This window comes from Oncorhynchus masou, chromosome 12, assembly GCF_036934945.1.
Source record: "Oncorhynchus masou masou isolate Uvic2021 chromosome 12, UVic_Omas_1.1, whole genome shotgun sequence".
Lineage (NCBI taxonomy): Eukaryota > Metazoa > Chordata > Actinopteri > Salmoniformes > Salmonidae > Oncorhynchus > Oncorhynchus masou.
The window spans coordinates 51291918-51306832 of record NC_088223.1 but is presented as its reverse complement, the minus strand read 5'-3'; the positions used below and the strand labels follow the sequence as shown (position 1 = coordinate 51306832).

Sequence of the window (14915 nt, the reverse complement as noted above, 5' to 3'; positions counted from 1 at the left end):
GGGTAGAAAATAATTTGGGAACTGTTAAATCGGTGAAGGTAGCTCAATATGGACTTGTTAGGATTTGTCAGTTATCCCATGAGAACTTTTGTGCTGAACCCACTAAGGTGTTTCAGATGCCAAGCTTATGGTCATGTTGCAGCAGTGTGTAGGAGGGAGATTCTGAGATGTGAGAAGTGTGCAGGAGGGCATGGGATAAAGGAATGTGTAGTATCAGAGGAGAAAACTGTATGTGCCAATTCTGGGGGTGCCCATGTTGCTGGGGATCAGAAGTGCTCGTGCAAGAGAGACAGGTTGAGGTTGCCAGGGTCAGAGCAGAACAGGTGTCATATGCTGCGAGGCAGTGAAGAGTAGGGGATAATGGGTCAAGGGTGAGTAGTAGACCTAAGCCAATACAGAGTGATATGAATTTCTGCTTCAGTAAAGTTAGCTTCTTAGCATTCATTGCCAAGGTTATCAACTGTACCGCAGAAATGGAATGTAAATTACAGAAAATATATGTTGCGGTGGCAGCTGCAGAAAAGTACTTGGGTGTAATGAGGTTTTACAAAATATAACGTGCTCGACCACACACCCCCGCACAGTAGATGGCGGCATACACAAACTAAATGTGCGAACTCCATGATACCAGTGAACAAGAAGAAGCAGCTAGCTCGCAAGATCACACAAACCCACGTTTTCCCTCCAGTGTAGGGTGTGGCAGGAGTCGAACTATTCAGTCGGAGTCTTGTCCTCCTCACCCCTCCGTCGCAGTACAGAATGGCGTCTCCACTAGCAAGGCATTTCAGCAGGATTTTCCAATTAACGTTACATGTCCAAAGAAAACCTGTTACGTTTTCCGGTGAGTAGCTAGTTACTATACACGTTTGATTTATGTTGCAACTATTAAACGTATAATTATTCCAGTCATCCACAAACAACTTATGCAGGTGTCGCTAACGTTAACTTTACAACCAAAATACAGTGAACAAAGTAACAGCTAACTTAGCTACCTAAAGCAGAGATTCCTTTTCTAATCTCTGCCCAATGCTAGCTAACGTTAGCGGCTAGCAATCTAGTTAGCTAACTTTTGCTTACTGTAGCTAAATACATAACGAAAAACATTGAGTTGTTACTGACAAGCTAACGAGACAGATTTTCAAAATTAATCAATGTTTCTACAAAATCACTGCTTCAAACCCCAAGTCTGTTAGGAAATGGAGTTAGGGAAGGAAGATAACTATCATCCTTCCCCATCTTTTCCCCACTCCCTTTCCTCAGTACCTAATATATCCCATTTAGCAGACGCTTTTGTCCAAAGCGACTTACAAGTCGGCTGGGGCCACTACTTTTACATATGGGTGGCCCCAGCGGGAATCGAACCCACTACGCTTGGCGTTGCAAGCGCCATGCTCTACCGACTGAGCCACACAGGACCACCTAGTTTCATTATCCTGCTGTATTAGCTTCCTTTCCTTACCTCCTTCCCAATGATTAACAACATCCAGTAGAAAGGGAGCTAGGCAAGGAGTAGTGGAGGAAAAGCGAGGGGAAATGAATCTAGGAAAAGAGGGAGGAATAAAGGGGAGCTAGGAAATGTGGAAAGGGAGTGAGGAAAGAAAAGGAGTTCACGCATACAGTACCAGTCAAAAGTTTGGACACCTAGTCATTCAAGGGTTTTACTTTATTTTTTACTATCTTCTACATTGTAGAATAATAGTGAAGACCATCACAACTATGAACTAACACATGGAATCATGTAGTAACCAAAAAAGTGGTAAACAAACCAAAATATATATATTTTTTTAGGTTCTTCAAAGTAGCAGTTGCCTTGACATGTGTTGCTAGCTTCGACGCAAACATAGAAGGCATTTAGCTTGTCTGGTAGGCTCGTGTCATTTGGCAGCCCGCTGCTGGGTTTCCCTTTATAATTCGTGATTGTTTGCAAGCCCTGCCACATCCGAGTATCAGAGCCGGTGTAGTAGGATTCCATCATAGTGCCGTAATGATGCTTTGCCTGTTTGATGGTTCGTCGGTGTGCGTAGCGGTATTTTTTTTGTCCGGGTTTGTGACCGGCTTCTTGAACGCGACAGCTCCAGCCTTTAGCTCAGTGCGGATGTTGCCTGTAATCCATGGCTTTTGGGTGGGATATGTACGTACAGTCACTTTGGGATGTTGACAAATGCTCTTATTAATGAAGCCAGTGAATGATGTGATATACTCCTCAATGCCATTGGATGAGTCCCAGAACATATTCCAGTCTCTGCTAAGGTTGTCACGATACTGGGATACCTGCTTTTCCATGGAAAAAAGGAAAACACGAAGCTGACTTTACTCTTTGATCCTATAAAACCTATCGTGTGTAAATATATTGTGTTCTTGGAAAATAAATGTGATTCTGGGTGACACAAGGCTGCTTGTTTCCAACATTAGGACAGTTTTCCTCAAATGTTGTCCACTTCATGTTTTGCTTCCTTGCCACGATACCTCAGAGTATCATAATACTGGTATCGTGACAGCCCAACTTCTCTGCTAGCGAAACGAGCTTAGCAACGGCTTCATCGGACCACTTCTGTATGGAGCGCTTCAGATTTGCCAAATGGTGGGAGAGCTTTGTGTGTGTGGGGTAGGGTGTAAAGGTGGTCTAGAGTGTTGATTAAAATTATTTTTACCTCTAGTTGTACAGGTGACGTGCTGCCTTAAAATCACCGGCCACTAGGATCGCAGCCTCTGGATGAGCGTTTTCTTGTTCGCTTATAGCCCTATACAGCTCATTAAGTGTGGTCTTAGTGCCATAGTTTCATCAGCCAGCTGCATCCCACCCTGCAGCTAGCTAGTTAGTTACAAGTAGCTACCTAGCTATTGCAAGCCTGCAGCTAACTTGGCTAACTCGCCAGCAGCTATTCATCAGTTGTTAATATTATGACACTTTCAAGACAAGTCATTAATCGGAAACTCTTTGTAAGAAAATGAGCTCCGAGTTTCCCACTTGGAAAATATCAGAATTGACCAATAGGAGGCTCTATGCAACAAAAGCAAAAATATTCAGTTTCCGAGTTGTTTTGAAAGCACCATTAGCTAGCTAGTCAGAACAGACCATGATTAGTCAAAGGTGTGACAAGACCAGTGTTGTTCGAGACCTCCCAAGACCGAGGGGAACATATGGATTTTATAGCCATTCAGAATGGTGGAAGTATGTATTGAGGGCAAATGGTCACCCTTCAAATTATCACTAACCATGGTCTGTAAAGGATAGATACAGACCATGATAAACTTACAATTTGCCCTGGGCTTCTAGGGAAGCAAGGAAATTCTGAAGAGCGTGACAAGGTTTAAGGACATGTTTCAACAAAAGTAAAGGACAGTAATGTAGAAAGCCCAGATTTTAATAGGCTATAAGATATACATGTCATGAAATGAGTGTGGATCTCTGGCTTGGCAAAGCACTTTTTTGTGCACTGACTGAACTGGGGCTGATAATTATTATTATTTTTTTACTCCACTGGGGCATCATTTTGAAACCTTGCATAACCACAAAGTATGCCCCAAAACATGCGTGTGCCAGTTATCATGCAGAAGTTGGCATTTATGAAACTCTTGATGTATCTTGACGTAAGAATGTGCTTCTCCTCCCGCAATCTTTAGACCATTCGTACGCACAGTTTCTAGTGGTTTAGGTATTGCATTTCAAGAATGCAAAAGTAGCCTAGGAGTAGACTTGGGCAAATAGGAATATACAGTATGATGACACGCTTAATCATTAAAAAAATAACGGGTAGCTAAATATAATACGAAGTTGCATTCATTTGCCGTTAGTGAGGAGAGCAAAAATCTACGCCTATATATTTTCTTTGGATCCAAAAATAATTAGAAATAGTCACATGTTTAAAAATATATTTCCATGATCATTGCAGAATAAATTCCTCACCTTTTCTGACTCATGGTGTTATACTTGTTATACTGCAATACACTGAACAAAAACATAAATGCAACATATAGTGTTGGTTTCATGCGCTGAAATTATCCCAGAAATGTTCCATACGCGCACAAAGCGTATTTCTCAACAACAAAAATCACTCATTTGTTTACATTCTGGTTTGTGAGCTTTTCCTCTTTGCCAAGATAATCCATCCACCTGACAGGTGTGGCATATCAAGAAGCTGATTAAACAGCATGATCATTCCACAGGTGACCCATTGTGCTGGGGACCGTAAAAGGCCACTCTAAAATGTGCAGTTTTGTCACACAACACAATGCCACAGATGTCTCAAGTTGAGGGAGCATGGAATTGGCACGCTGACTGCAAGAATGCCCACCAGAGCTGTTGCCAGAGAATGTAGTGTTAATTTCTCACCATAAGCCGCCTCAATGTAATTTTAGAGAATTTGGTAGTACGACCATGTGTATGGCGTTGTGTGGGTGAGCGGTTTGCTGATGTCAATGTTGTGAACAAAGTGCCCAATGGTGGCGGTGGGGTTATGGAATGGGCAAGCATAAGCTACGGACAACAAACACAATTGCATTTTATTGATGGCAATTTGAATGGACAGGGATAGCTTGACTAGATCCTGAGGCCCATTGTAAGTCCATTTTTCTTTTAAGGTATCTGTGACCATCAGATGCATATCTGTATTCCTAGTCATGTGAAATCCATAGATTAGGGCCTAATGAATTTATTTAAATTGACTGATTTCCTCATATGGCCATGATGAGTTTATATTCACAAAGTAGCCATACAACGCATCTAATTTAATTGGGCCTATTAGATAAGCTATTATAATTTGTTTTTGTTTGATGCATCCGAAAGGGAGCACAGTTTATAACACAGGCCAACAGTAGAATTAGACAGGTGAACATACAGTGGATCTTTTGCATTGAAGTGTGTAGGCTACCGCTGCAGTTCATTTGCTCTGCTGGCCGTGGTCAATGTTTCAGAATTCGAGGGCACAGCAACATGTTTAGGTTAGAGAAAAAGTAAATGCAAATCATATGTTTACAGGTCCAAAACAATTAGCAATTGTTTTTGTGTTTCTGAAACAGTCAGATACAGCAAATGCCCCTGCAAAAAACATTCTGCCAATACCTCAAGATATTTGATCCAGTTCGCATTGCTACTTCCTTTAGATACCGTCTAGGCCTAATTCCAATACTTCCATAGTTTACAGCAAAGAAGGGTGTTATTGTCACCATAAAAGGTGAATGATGGATGTTTTTCAGATGGAGTTAGAAGGCTTGTAAAACTGTGCTCACATGAACATCGAGTCTGATTTAACGGGAAACATGCATGTGTATATGGTTCATAAATCTCAATTTGTGTGTGTGCGCAGTCTTTTCAGAAATAGGGCACACAGCTATTTACAACGGTTATAAATTAGGCCCCTGGTCTTGGGAAGAAATGGCGAGTCTTCACTGGATGAGTAAAATTGCATCCGAGACCCTCTGTGATCTCAAGACTGGACTACAACACTTGACAAGACGCATACAAATTGGAACCCCAAACCATTGTAAAAGCACCACCATCTCCAAGTCACATGGGCATGGCTAGCTGTGTCATTGAGTGAAATCATGTATTTCAAGATTGACCCAATGGTTTGGGGGAAATGTATGCAAAACGTTGTTGTAATGTTTCTGTTTTCCAGGAGTGAGACACAAGTCGTCTACAGTGCAGTATGCAGCACGCCCTGACCTGCCGAAGCTGGCTTATAGAAAAGTGAAGGGGAAGAGCCCAGGTGTAGTCTTCTTGCCAGGGTTTGCCTCGAACATGGGAGGGAAGAAAGCAGAAGCCCTTGAGGAGTTCTGCCAATCACTAGGCCACTCTTACCTAAGGTAAATTAGCTATAGCGTTTTCAGTCATGAAAAATAGAGCTGTCTGATCTCTCTCTACACTCATGCATGTATACATGTCATTCTTTGAGTTGGTCAGGACTTGTTGCCATTGTGTTTATTTTTTTGTCTGTCTGCATTGCTCTCATTGAGTTCTAGGCTGCTCATATCATGATGATGTAGTCCTTTGTCTTTCCCAGGTTTGACTATACAGGCTGTGGGTCATCTGAAGGTGAGATGGTAGACGGCACTGTTGGCACTTGGAAGAGGGATGTTCTATATGTATTGGACGAGCTTGTGGAGGGGCCACAAGTAAGGCGATTCCCTCTGTTTTCTATGATGAGATGAATTGTAGTCAACCAGTGTAATACAAAGTAGTATTACCTGCAATAGACCTGCACAGACTCATGTATAATAGTGGGATGGTAGTTTGTAAAACTGTTACAGATTGCAGTGTGAATTGACCACTGAGTTAGTAATAAACCTAGCCCTGATGGCCATGTGGAGGATATTAGGTTATTATACCTCTACTTGTCCTGCAGAAGCCTTTGGTTCCTCCATGCATGCATTATTTACACTAGGGATATCCATGCTATCATTAGAGGGTAATTTCTGATCCAGATAATTATTCTGGTGTTGCAGATTCTGGTTGGCTCTAGTATGGGCGGCTGGCTGATGTGCCTGGCAGCCATAGCTCGTCCAGAAAGAACTGCGGCCATGGTTGGCATCTCTACAGCAGCTGACCACTTTGTAACGGTCTTCAAAACACTTCCTATTGAGGTGAGTCAGCGTTCAGTCAGCCATCTTGAGTTGTCAATAACTTTAAAGCTCTATACAGACCACTTTTCCCCTCATGGCTGACACTTAATTAAATGGATCATAACAACAAACCGAAGGAGGGTTCAAAAGAAAGGGAACAAAAAATCCTTAATTCTGAAATGCATGCAGTTAGTCTTGAAATTGCAAGAACAAAATTCAGATGGCATTATAATTAAAACATCTTCCCTGAGAACTTTTTAAAATGGTTGCCATCTTAGATAATGTCTCCACCTCCAGAATCTAATTCAAGCATTTTGTCTAAATGCCACCTGTCTGTCATTCTAGGCGAGGAAGGAGATTGAAGAGAAGGGGCAGTGGGTGGTTCCTACCAAACACAACGAGGAGGGCTCCATCACGTTCACCACAGAGTTCCTGAAGGAGGCAGAGCAGCACTGTGTTCTGCAGAGCCCCATTCCAGTGACCTGCCCGGTGAGGCTCATCCATGGGATGAAGGACCAGGATGTGCCCTGGCACATCTCCATGCAGCTAGCCGAGCGTGTGCTGAGCAACGACGTTGACGTCATCTTGCGCAAGCATGGCCAGCACCGCATGGCAGAAAAGGAGGACATCAAGCTCATAGTCTACACCATCGATGACCTAATAGACAAGCTGACCACTTTGGTTTGATTGGCCAAAACTGGACCATGCTATGGGTGACACCTACCACCCCTGTCCCAACTTTCCTGCACTAGAACTGCTGTTCCTGATGCGTTACAAAATCGAGGTGCTACTTTACAAAATACATACTGTGAAGAAAAGGAGCTCGTACACTTTCTCCTGGCTCTCTCCATATCTTTTGTTGGGATTTTTATTTACTGGTGCCATGCCACTTTGTTCACACTTCTCCCAAACTTATTGGGATTTCTGTGAATTTTTTTATTTTATTCTCACAATGTGGTTTGATAGTGATTTCGTTAAACCGTTAATGAGTAGGGCTCACATTACAATAGCACATCAGGTACAGGTGTGTTGCGTCCACCTGCGAGCAAACATTTATTTTACTCCCAACAAATACAGGTGTCATGGGCAGTTGTGCCTTTATGCATGCATGTGCACTTAAAGACCAGTAGGAGGCAGCAAATGTCACTAGTATTTTAGGCACTTCGCTATGTAACATGTCTCCAGCAGAATAGATTTCTAGGGGGGGATTTCCATGCACTTCTCATTTCCCATGCTGTCCGTATTTGCGCTTTTGGTTCCATTGCTGAAAGAACATATCTATTTTCGTATTGATTTGTCCGTGCCATTTGACTTTGCACACAAGGTCAGAACAGCATATTGACTGCATGACAACTCATGTATGAAGAACTTTATGTAGATTCAACTTATGTTACTTTCAATGTTGGCTCAGTTCATATGGGTTTTGTTGCTCGTGGGTCCTATTCCAAAATGACACAGATCTCAAAGAAACAATTGAACAGTAGCATCATGAGATGTTAGCCTGGTTTGAGTGACTGGCACAAAAGCACGTTTTTGGGGAGTTGTTAGGTGAAAAACATTGCCGTGTAGAGAGCAGCCCATGTTTAGATTTTCCTGTGTAGTATAGTAAACGTTCTGTTTTGCTGGTTAAAGCCAGGTTTTTCTGGTTGGTTTCCAACATCTCACAACCTAGATCCTAAATGTTTAATCTTGTGAACTAAGTTTATTTATGTCATGTTCCATATCACAGTGAAATGTTTATAGGTGATATCATTATGTGGCAGAATTGATGGGCTAGTTCACCGAAACACTGGTCATATCTGTTTATTGATGATAACAAGCAATACCATCTGACGCTTATGCCAATAAATAAAGTAACAAAATATATGGATAGGTCTAACACGTTGGTTTGTTAATCTCATACCTATCTGAAAGGTTTCATTTTAGTTTATTTTTTAAATTAGCCATTTCAAGTGAATCTCATTTCTTAACATATACACTGAGTATACCAAACATTAGGAACACCTTCCTTACATTTAGGTGCACCCACCCTCCACTTTTGCCCTCAGAACAGTTTAAATTCGTCGGGGTATGGACTCTACAAGGTGTCGAATGCGTTCCACAGATATGCTGACCTCCATTGTTGACTCCAATGCTTCCCACAGTTGTCAAGTTAGCTGGATGTCCTTTGGGTGGTAGACTGTTCTTGATGCACACATGTGAAAAACCCAGCAGTGTTGCAGTTCTTGACACAAACAGGTGCCCCTGGCACCTACTACCGTACCCCGTTCAAAGGCACTTAAATATTTTGTCTTGCCCATTCACACCCTCTGAATGGCACACAGTGTATTTGGAAAGTATTCAAACCCCTTGACTTTCTCCACATTTTGTTACGTTACAGCCTTATTCCTAAACTGATTAAAATAGAAATCAGCAATTTACACACAATACCCCATAGTGACAAAGTGCGTGTGTGTGTGTGTGTGTGTGTGTGTGTGTGTATATATACAGTGCCTTGCGAAAGTATTCGGCCCACTTGAACTTTGACTTTTTGCCACATTTCAGGCTTCAAACAAAGATATAAAACTATTTTTTTGTGAAGAATCAACAACAAGTGGGACACAATCATGAAGTGGAACGACATTTATTGGATATTTCAAACTTTTTTTAACAAATCAAAAACTGAAAAATTGGGCGTGCAAAATTATTCAGCCCCCTTAAGTTAATACTTTGTAGCACCATCTTTTGCTGCGATTGCAGCTGTAAGTCGCTTGGGGTATGTCTCTATCAGTTTTGCACATCGAGAGACTGAAATTTTTTCCCAAAACAGCTCGAGCTCAGAGAGGTTGGATGGAGAGCATTGATGAACAGCAGTTTTCAGTTCTTTCCACAGATTCTCGATTGGATTCAGGTCTGGACTTTGACTTGGCCATTCTAACACCTGGATATGTTTATTTTTGAACCATTCCATTGTAGATTTTGCTTTATGTTTTGGATCATTGTCTTGGAAGACAAATCTCCGTCCCAGTCTCAGGTCTTTTGCGGACTCCATCAGGTTTTCTTCCAGAATGGTCCTGTATTTGGCTCCATCCATCTTCCCATCAATTTGAACCATCTTCCCTGTCCCTGCTGAAGAAAAGCAGGCCCAAACCATGATGCTGCCACCACCATGTTTGACAGTGGGGATAGGGTGTTCAGTGTGATGAGCTGTGTTGCTTTTACACCAAACATAACGTTTTGCATTGTTGCCAAAAAGTTCAATTTTGGTTTCATCTGACCAGAGCACCTTCTTCCACATGTTTGGTGTGTCTCCCAGGTGGCTTGTGGCAAACTTTAAACAACAGTTTTTATGGATATCTTTAAGAAATGGCTTTCTTCTTGCCACTCTTCCATAAAGGCCAGATTTGTGCAATATACGACTGATTGTTGTCCTATGGACAGAGTCTCCCACCTCAGCTGTAGATCTCTGCAGTTCATCCAGAGTGATCATGGGCCTCTTGGCTGCATCTCTGATCAGTCTTCTCCTTGTATGAGCTGAAAGTTGAGGAACGGCCAGGTCTTGGTAGATTTGCAGTGGTCTGATACTCCTTCCATTTCAATATTATCACTTGCACAGTGCTCATTGGGATGTTTAAAGCTTGGGAAATCTTTTTGTATCCAAATCCGGCTTTAAACTTCTTCACAACAGTATCTCGGACCTGCCTGGTGTGTTCCTTGTTCTTCATGATGCTCTCTGCGCTTTTAACGGACCTCTGAGACTATCACAGTGCAGGTGCATTTATACGGAGACTTGATTACACACAGGTGGATTGTATTTATCATTAGTCATTTAGGTCAACATTGGATCATTCAGAGCTCCTCACTGAACTTCTGGAGAGAGTTTGCTGCACTGAAAGTAAAGGGGCTGAATAATTTTGCACGCCCAATTTATCAGTTTTTGATTTGTTAAAAAAGTTTGAAATATCCAATAAATGTCGTTCCACTTCATGATTGTGTCCCACTTGTTGTTGATTCTTCACAAAAAAATAGTTTTATATCTTTATGTTTGAAGCCTGAAATGTGGCAAAAGGTCGCAAAGTTCAAGGGGGCCAAATACTTTCGCAAGACACTGTATATATCTCTTAAGTATTTAGACCCTTTCCTTTTTCCATTGGTTGTCCTTGAGGTTTCTAGAACTTGATTGGACATGATTTGGAAAGGAGCACACCTGTCTAAATAAGGTCCCACAGTTGACAGTTCATGTCAGTAAAAACCAAGCCATGAGGGCAAAGGAATTGTCCGTAGAGCTCCGAGACAGGATTGTGTCGAGGCACAGATCTGGGGAAGTGTACCAAAAAAATGTGCAGCAATGAAGGTCCCCAAGAACACAGTGGCCTCCATCATTCTTAAATGGAAGAAGTGTAGAACCACCAAGTCTTTCTAGAGCTGGTTGCCCAGCCAAACTACGCAATCGGGGGGCCTTGGTCAGGGAGGTGACCAAGAACCCGATGGTCACTTGAAGATCTCCAGAGTTCCTCTGTGGAGATGGGAGAACCTTCCAGAAGGAGAACCTTAAGCACACAGCCAAGACAACGCAGGAGTGGCTTCGGGACAATGTCTCTGAATGTCTCCCTGAACGTCTCTGGAGAGACCTGAAAATGGCTGTGCAGCAATGCTCCCCATCCAACCTGACTGAGTTTGAGAGTATCTGCAGAGAAGAATGGGAGAAACTCCCCAAATACAGGTGTGCTAAACTTAGTCATACTCAAGCAGATTCAAGGCTGTAATCGCTGCCAAAGGTGCCTACACAAAGTACTGACTATTGGGTCTGAATACTTACAGTACCTGTCAAGTTTGTACAAACCTACTCATTCTATTTTCTACATTGTAGAAAAATAGTGATGACATCAACTATAACATATATAGAATCATGTAGTAACCAAAAAAGTGTTAAATCAAAATATATTTATTTTTGAGATTCTTCAAAGTAGCCACCATTTGCTTCTGACAGCTTTGCACACTCTTGGCATTCTCTCAACCAGTAGTCACCTGGAATGCATTTCAATTACCAGGTGTGCCTTGTTAAGTTAATTTGTAGAATTTCTTTCCTCAATGTGTTTGAGTCAATCAGTTGTGTTTTGACAAGATAGGGGTGGTATACAGCAGATAGCCCTATTTGGTAAAATACCAAGTCCATATTATAGCAAGAACAGCTCAAATAAGCAAAGAGAAACGACAGTCCATTCATTAATTTTTAGACATGGTCAGTCAATCCGGAACATTTAAAGAACTTTGAAAATTTCTTAAAGTGTTATGATGAAACTGGCTCTCATGAGGATCGCCACAGGAAAGGAAGACCCAGAGTTACTTCTGCTGCAGAGGATACATTCATTAGAGTTACCAGCCTCAGAAATTGCAGCCCAAATAAATGCTTCATAGAGTTCCAAGTAACAGACACATCTCAACATCAACTGTTCAGAGACTGCGTGAATCAGGCCTTCATGGTCGAATTGCTGCAAAGAAAACCACTACTAAAGGACACCAAGAAACATGAGCAATGGACATTAGACCGGTGGAATTCTGTCCTTTGGTCTGATGAGTCCAAATGTAATATTTTTGGTTCCAACCGCTGTGTCTTTGTGAGACGCAGAGTAGGTGAATGGATGATCTAAAAAATGTGGGATTCCCATTGTGAAGCATGGAGGAGGTGTGGGGGTGCTTTGCTGGTGACACCGTCTGTGATTTCTTTAGAATTCAAGGCACACTTAACCAGCATGGCTACCAGCATATGTGGGAACACCTTCAAGACTTGGAAAGGAAAACCATTCCATGTGAAGATGGTTAAGAGAATGCCAAGAGTGTGCAAAGCTGTCGTCAAGGCAAAGGGTGGCTATTTTGAAAAATCTAATATATATATATATATTTTTTAACACGTTTGGTTACTACATGATTCCATGTGTTGATGTCTTCAGTATTATTCTACAATGTAGAAAATAGTACAAATATAGAAAAACCCTTGAATGAGTAGGTGCCAACTTTTGACTGGTACTGTATGTTAATGTAATTTCAGTTTATTTTATATTAGCAAACATTTCTAAACAGTTTTTGCTCTGTCATGAGGTATTGTGTGTAGAATGAAGAGGGGAATAAAACAAATCAGTTTTAGAATAAGGCTGTAACCTAAACAAAATGACCATGACTCCATTTTGTTGCTCCCAGCCTATAGACAGAGACTAAAACAGGAAGCCCCCGCACTCAGGTCTGTTCAACGCTGGTCCGACCAATCTGATTCCATGCTTCAAGTTTGCTTCAATCACGTGTATTGGGATATGTTCCGCATTGCATCCAACAACAACATTGACGAATACGCTGATTCGGTGAGCGAGTTCATTAGCAAGTGCATCGGCGATGTCGTACCCACAGCAACTATTAAAACATTCCCAAACCAGAAACCGTGGATTGGTGGCAGCATTCGTGCGAACCACTGCTTTTAACCAGGGCAAGGTGACCGGAAGCTACAAACAGTGTAGCTATTCACTCCGCAGGGCAATCAAACAAGCTAAGCGTCAGTATAGAGGCAAAGTAGAGTCACAATTCAACGGCTCAGACACAAGAGGTATGTGGCAGGGTCTACAGTCAATCACGGATTACAAAAAGAAAACCAGCCCCGTCGCGGACCAGGATGTCTTGATCCCAGACAGACTAAATAAGGACAATACAGTTCCACTGACACTGCCCGCTACCAAAACCTGCGGACGCACCTTCACTGCAACCGACATGAGTAAAACATTTAAACGCGTTAACCCTCACAAGGCTGCAGGCCCAGACGGCATCCACAGCCGCGTCCTCAGAGCATGCGCAGACCAGCTGGCGGGAGTGTTTACGGACATATTCAATCAATACTTAACCCAGTTAGCTGTCCCAACATGCTTCAAGGGGGCCACCATTGTTCCTGTTCCCAATAAAGCTAAGGTAACTGAGCTAAACAAATATCGCCCCGTAACACTCACCTCCGTCATCATGAAGTGCTTTGAGAGACTAGTCAAGGACCATATCACCTCCAGCCTACCTGACACCCTAGACCCACTCCAATTTGATTACCGCCCCAATAGGTCCACAGACGACGCAATCGCAACCACACTGCACACTGCCCTAACCCATCTGGACAAGAGGTATACCGATATAAGAATGCTGTTCATTGACTATAGCTCATCATTCAACACCATGGTACACTCCAAGCTCATCATTAAGCTCGAGGCCCTGGGTCTGAACCCCGCACTGTGCAATTGGGTCTTGAACTTAAAGACAGGCCGACCCCAGGTGGGGAAGGTAGGAAACAACACCTCCACTTCGCTGATCCTCAATACTGGGGCCTCTCAAGGATGCGTTCTCAGCCCCCTCCGGTATTCTCTGTTCACCCATGACTGTGTGGCCACGCAAGCCTCCAACTCAATCATCAAGTATGCGGACATCACAACAGTAGTAGGCCTGATTACCAACAATGACGAGACAACCTACAGGGAGGAGGTGAGGGCCCTGGGAGTGTGGTGCCAGGGAAATAACCTCTCACCCAATGTCAACAAAACAAAGGAGCTGATCGTGGACTTCAGGAAACAGCAGAGGGAGCACCCCCCTATCCACATCGACGGGACAGTAGTGGAGAGGGTAGAAAGTTGTAAGTTCCTCGTCGTACACATCACGGACAAACTGAATTGGTCCACCCACACAGACAGCGTGGTGAAGAAGGCACAGTAGCGCCTCTTCAACCTCAGGAGGCTGAAGAAATTTGGCTTGTCACCAAAAGCACTCACAACCTTTTACAGATGCACAATCGAGAGCATCCTGTCGGGCTGTATCACCGCCTGGTATGGCAACTGCTCCGCCCACAACCATAAGGCTCTCCAGAGGGTAGTGTGGTCTGCACAACGCATCACCGGGGGCAAACTACCTGCCTTCCAGGACACCTACACCACCCAATGTCACAGGAAGGCCATGAAGATCATCAAGGACAACAACCACCCGAGCCACTGCTTGTTCACCCTGCTATCATCCAGAAGGCGAGGTCAGTACAGGTGCATCAAAGCAGGGACCGAGAGACTGAAAAACAGCTTCTATCTCAAGACCATCAGACTGTTAAACAGCCACCACTAACATTGAGTGGCTGCTGCAAACATACTGACTCAATTCCAGCCACTTTAATAATGGATAATTGATGTAAAAAATGTATCACGAGCCACTTTAAACTATGTCACTTAATATAATGTTTACATACCCTACATTACTCATCTCATATGTATATACTGTACTCTATACCATCTACTGCATCTTGCCATCGTTATGTAATGCATGTATCACTAGCCACTTTAAACAATGCCACTTTTATGTTTACATACCCT

General features: G+C 42.8%; 1 protein-coding gene across 1 annotated transcript; it reads left to right on the top strand.

The window, feature by feature from the left end:
* Positions 1-634: 634 nt before the first annotated feature.
* LOC135550325 (palmitoyl-protein thioesterase ABHD10, mitochondrial-like) lies at positions 635-8425 on the top strand. Its single transcript, XM_064981008.1, has 5 exons — positions 635-841; positions 5619-5805; positions 6003-6114; positions 6445-6582; positions 6907-8425. Exons 1-5 carry the CDS (start codon positions 760-762, stop codon positions 7246-7248), a joined length of 861 nt encoding a protein of 286 aa, XP_064837080.1. The 5' UTR covers positions 635-759; the 3' UTR covers positions 7249-8425.
* The last annotated feature ends 6490 nt before the right edge of the window (positions 8426-14915 follow it).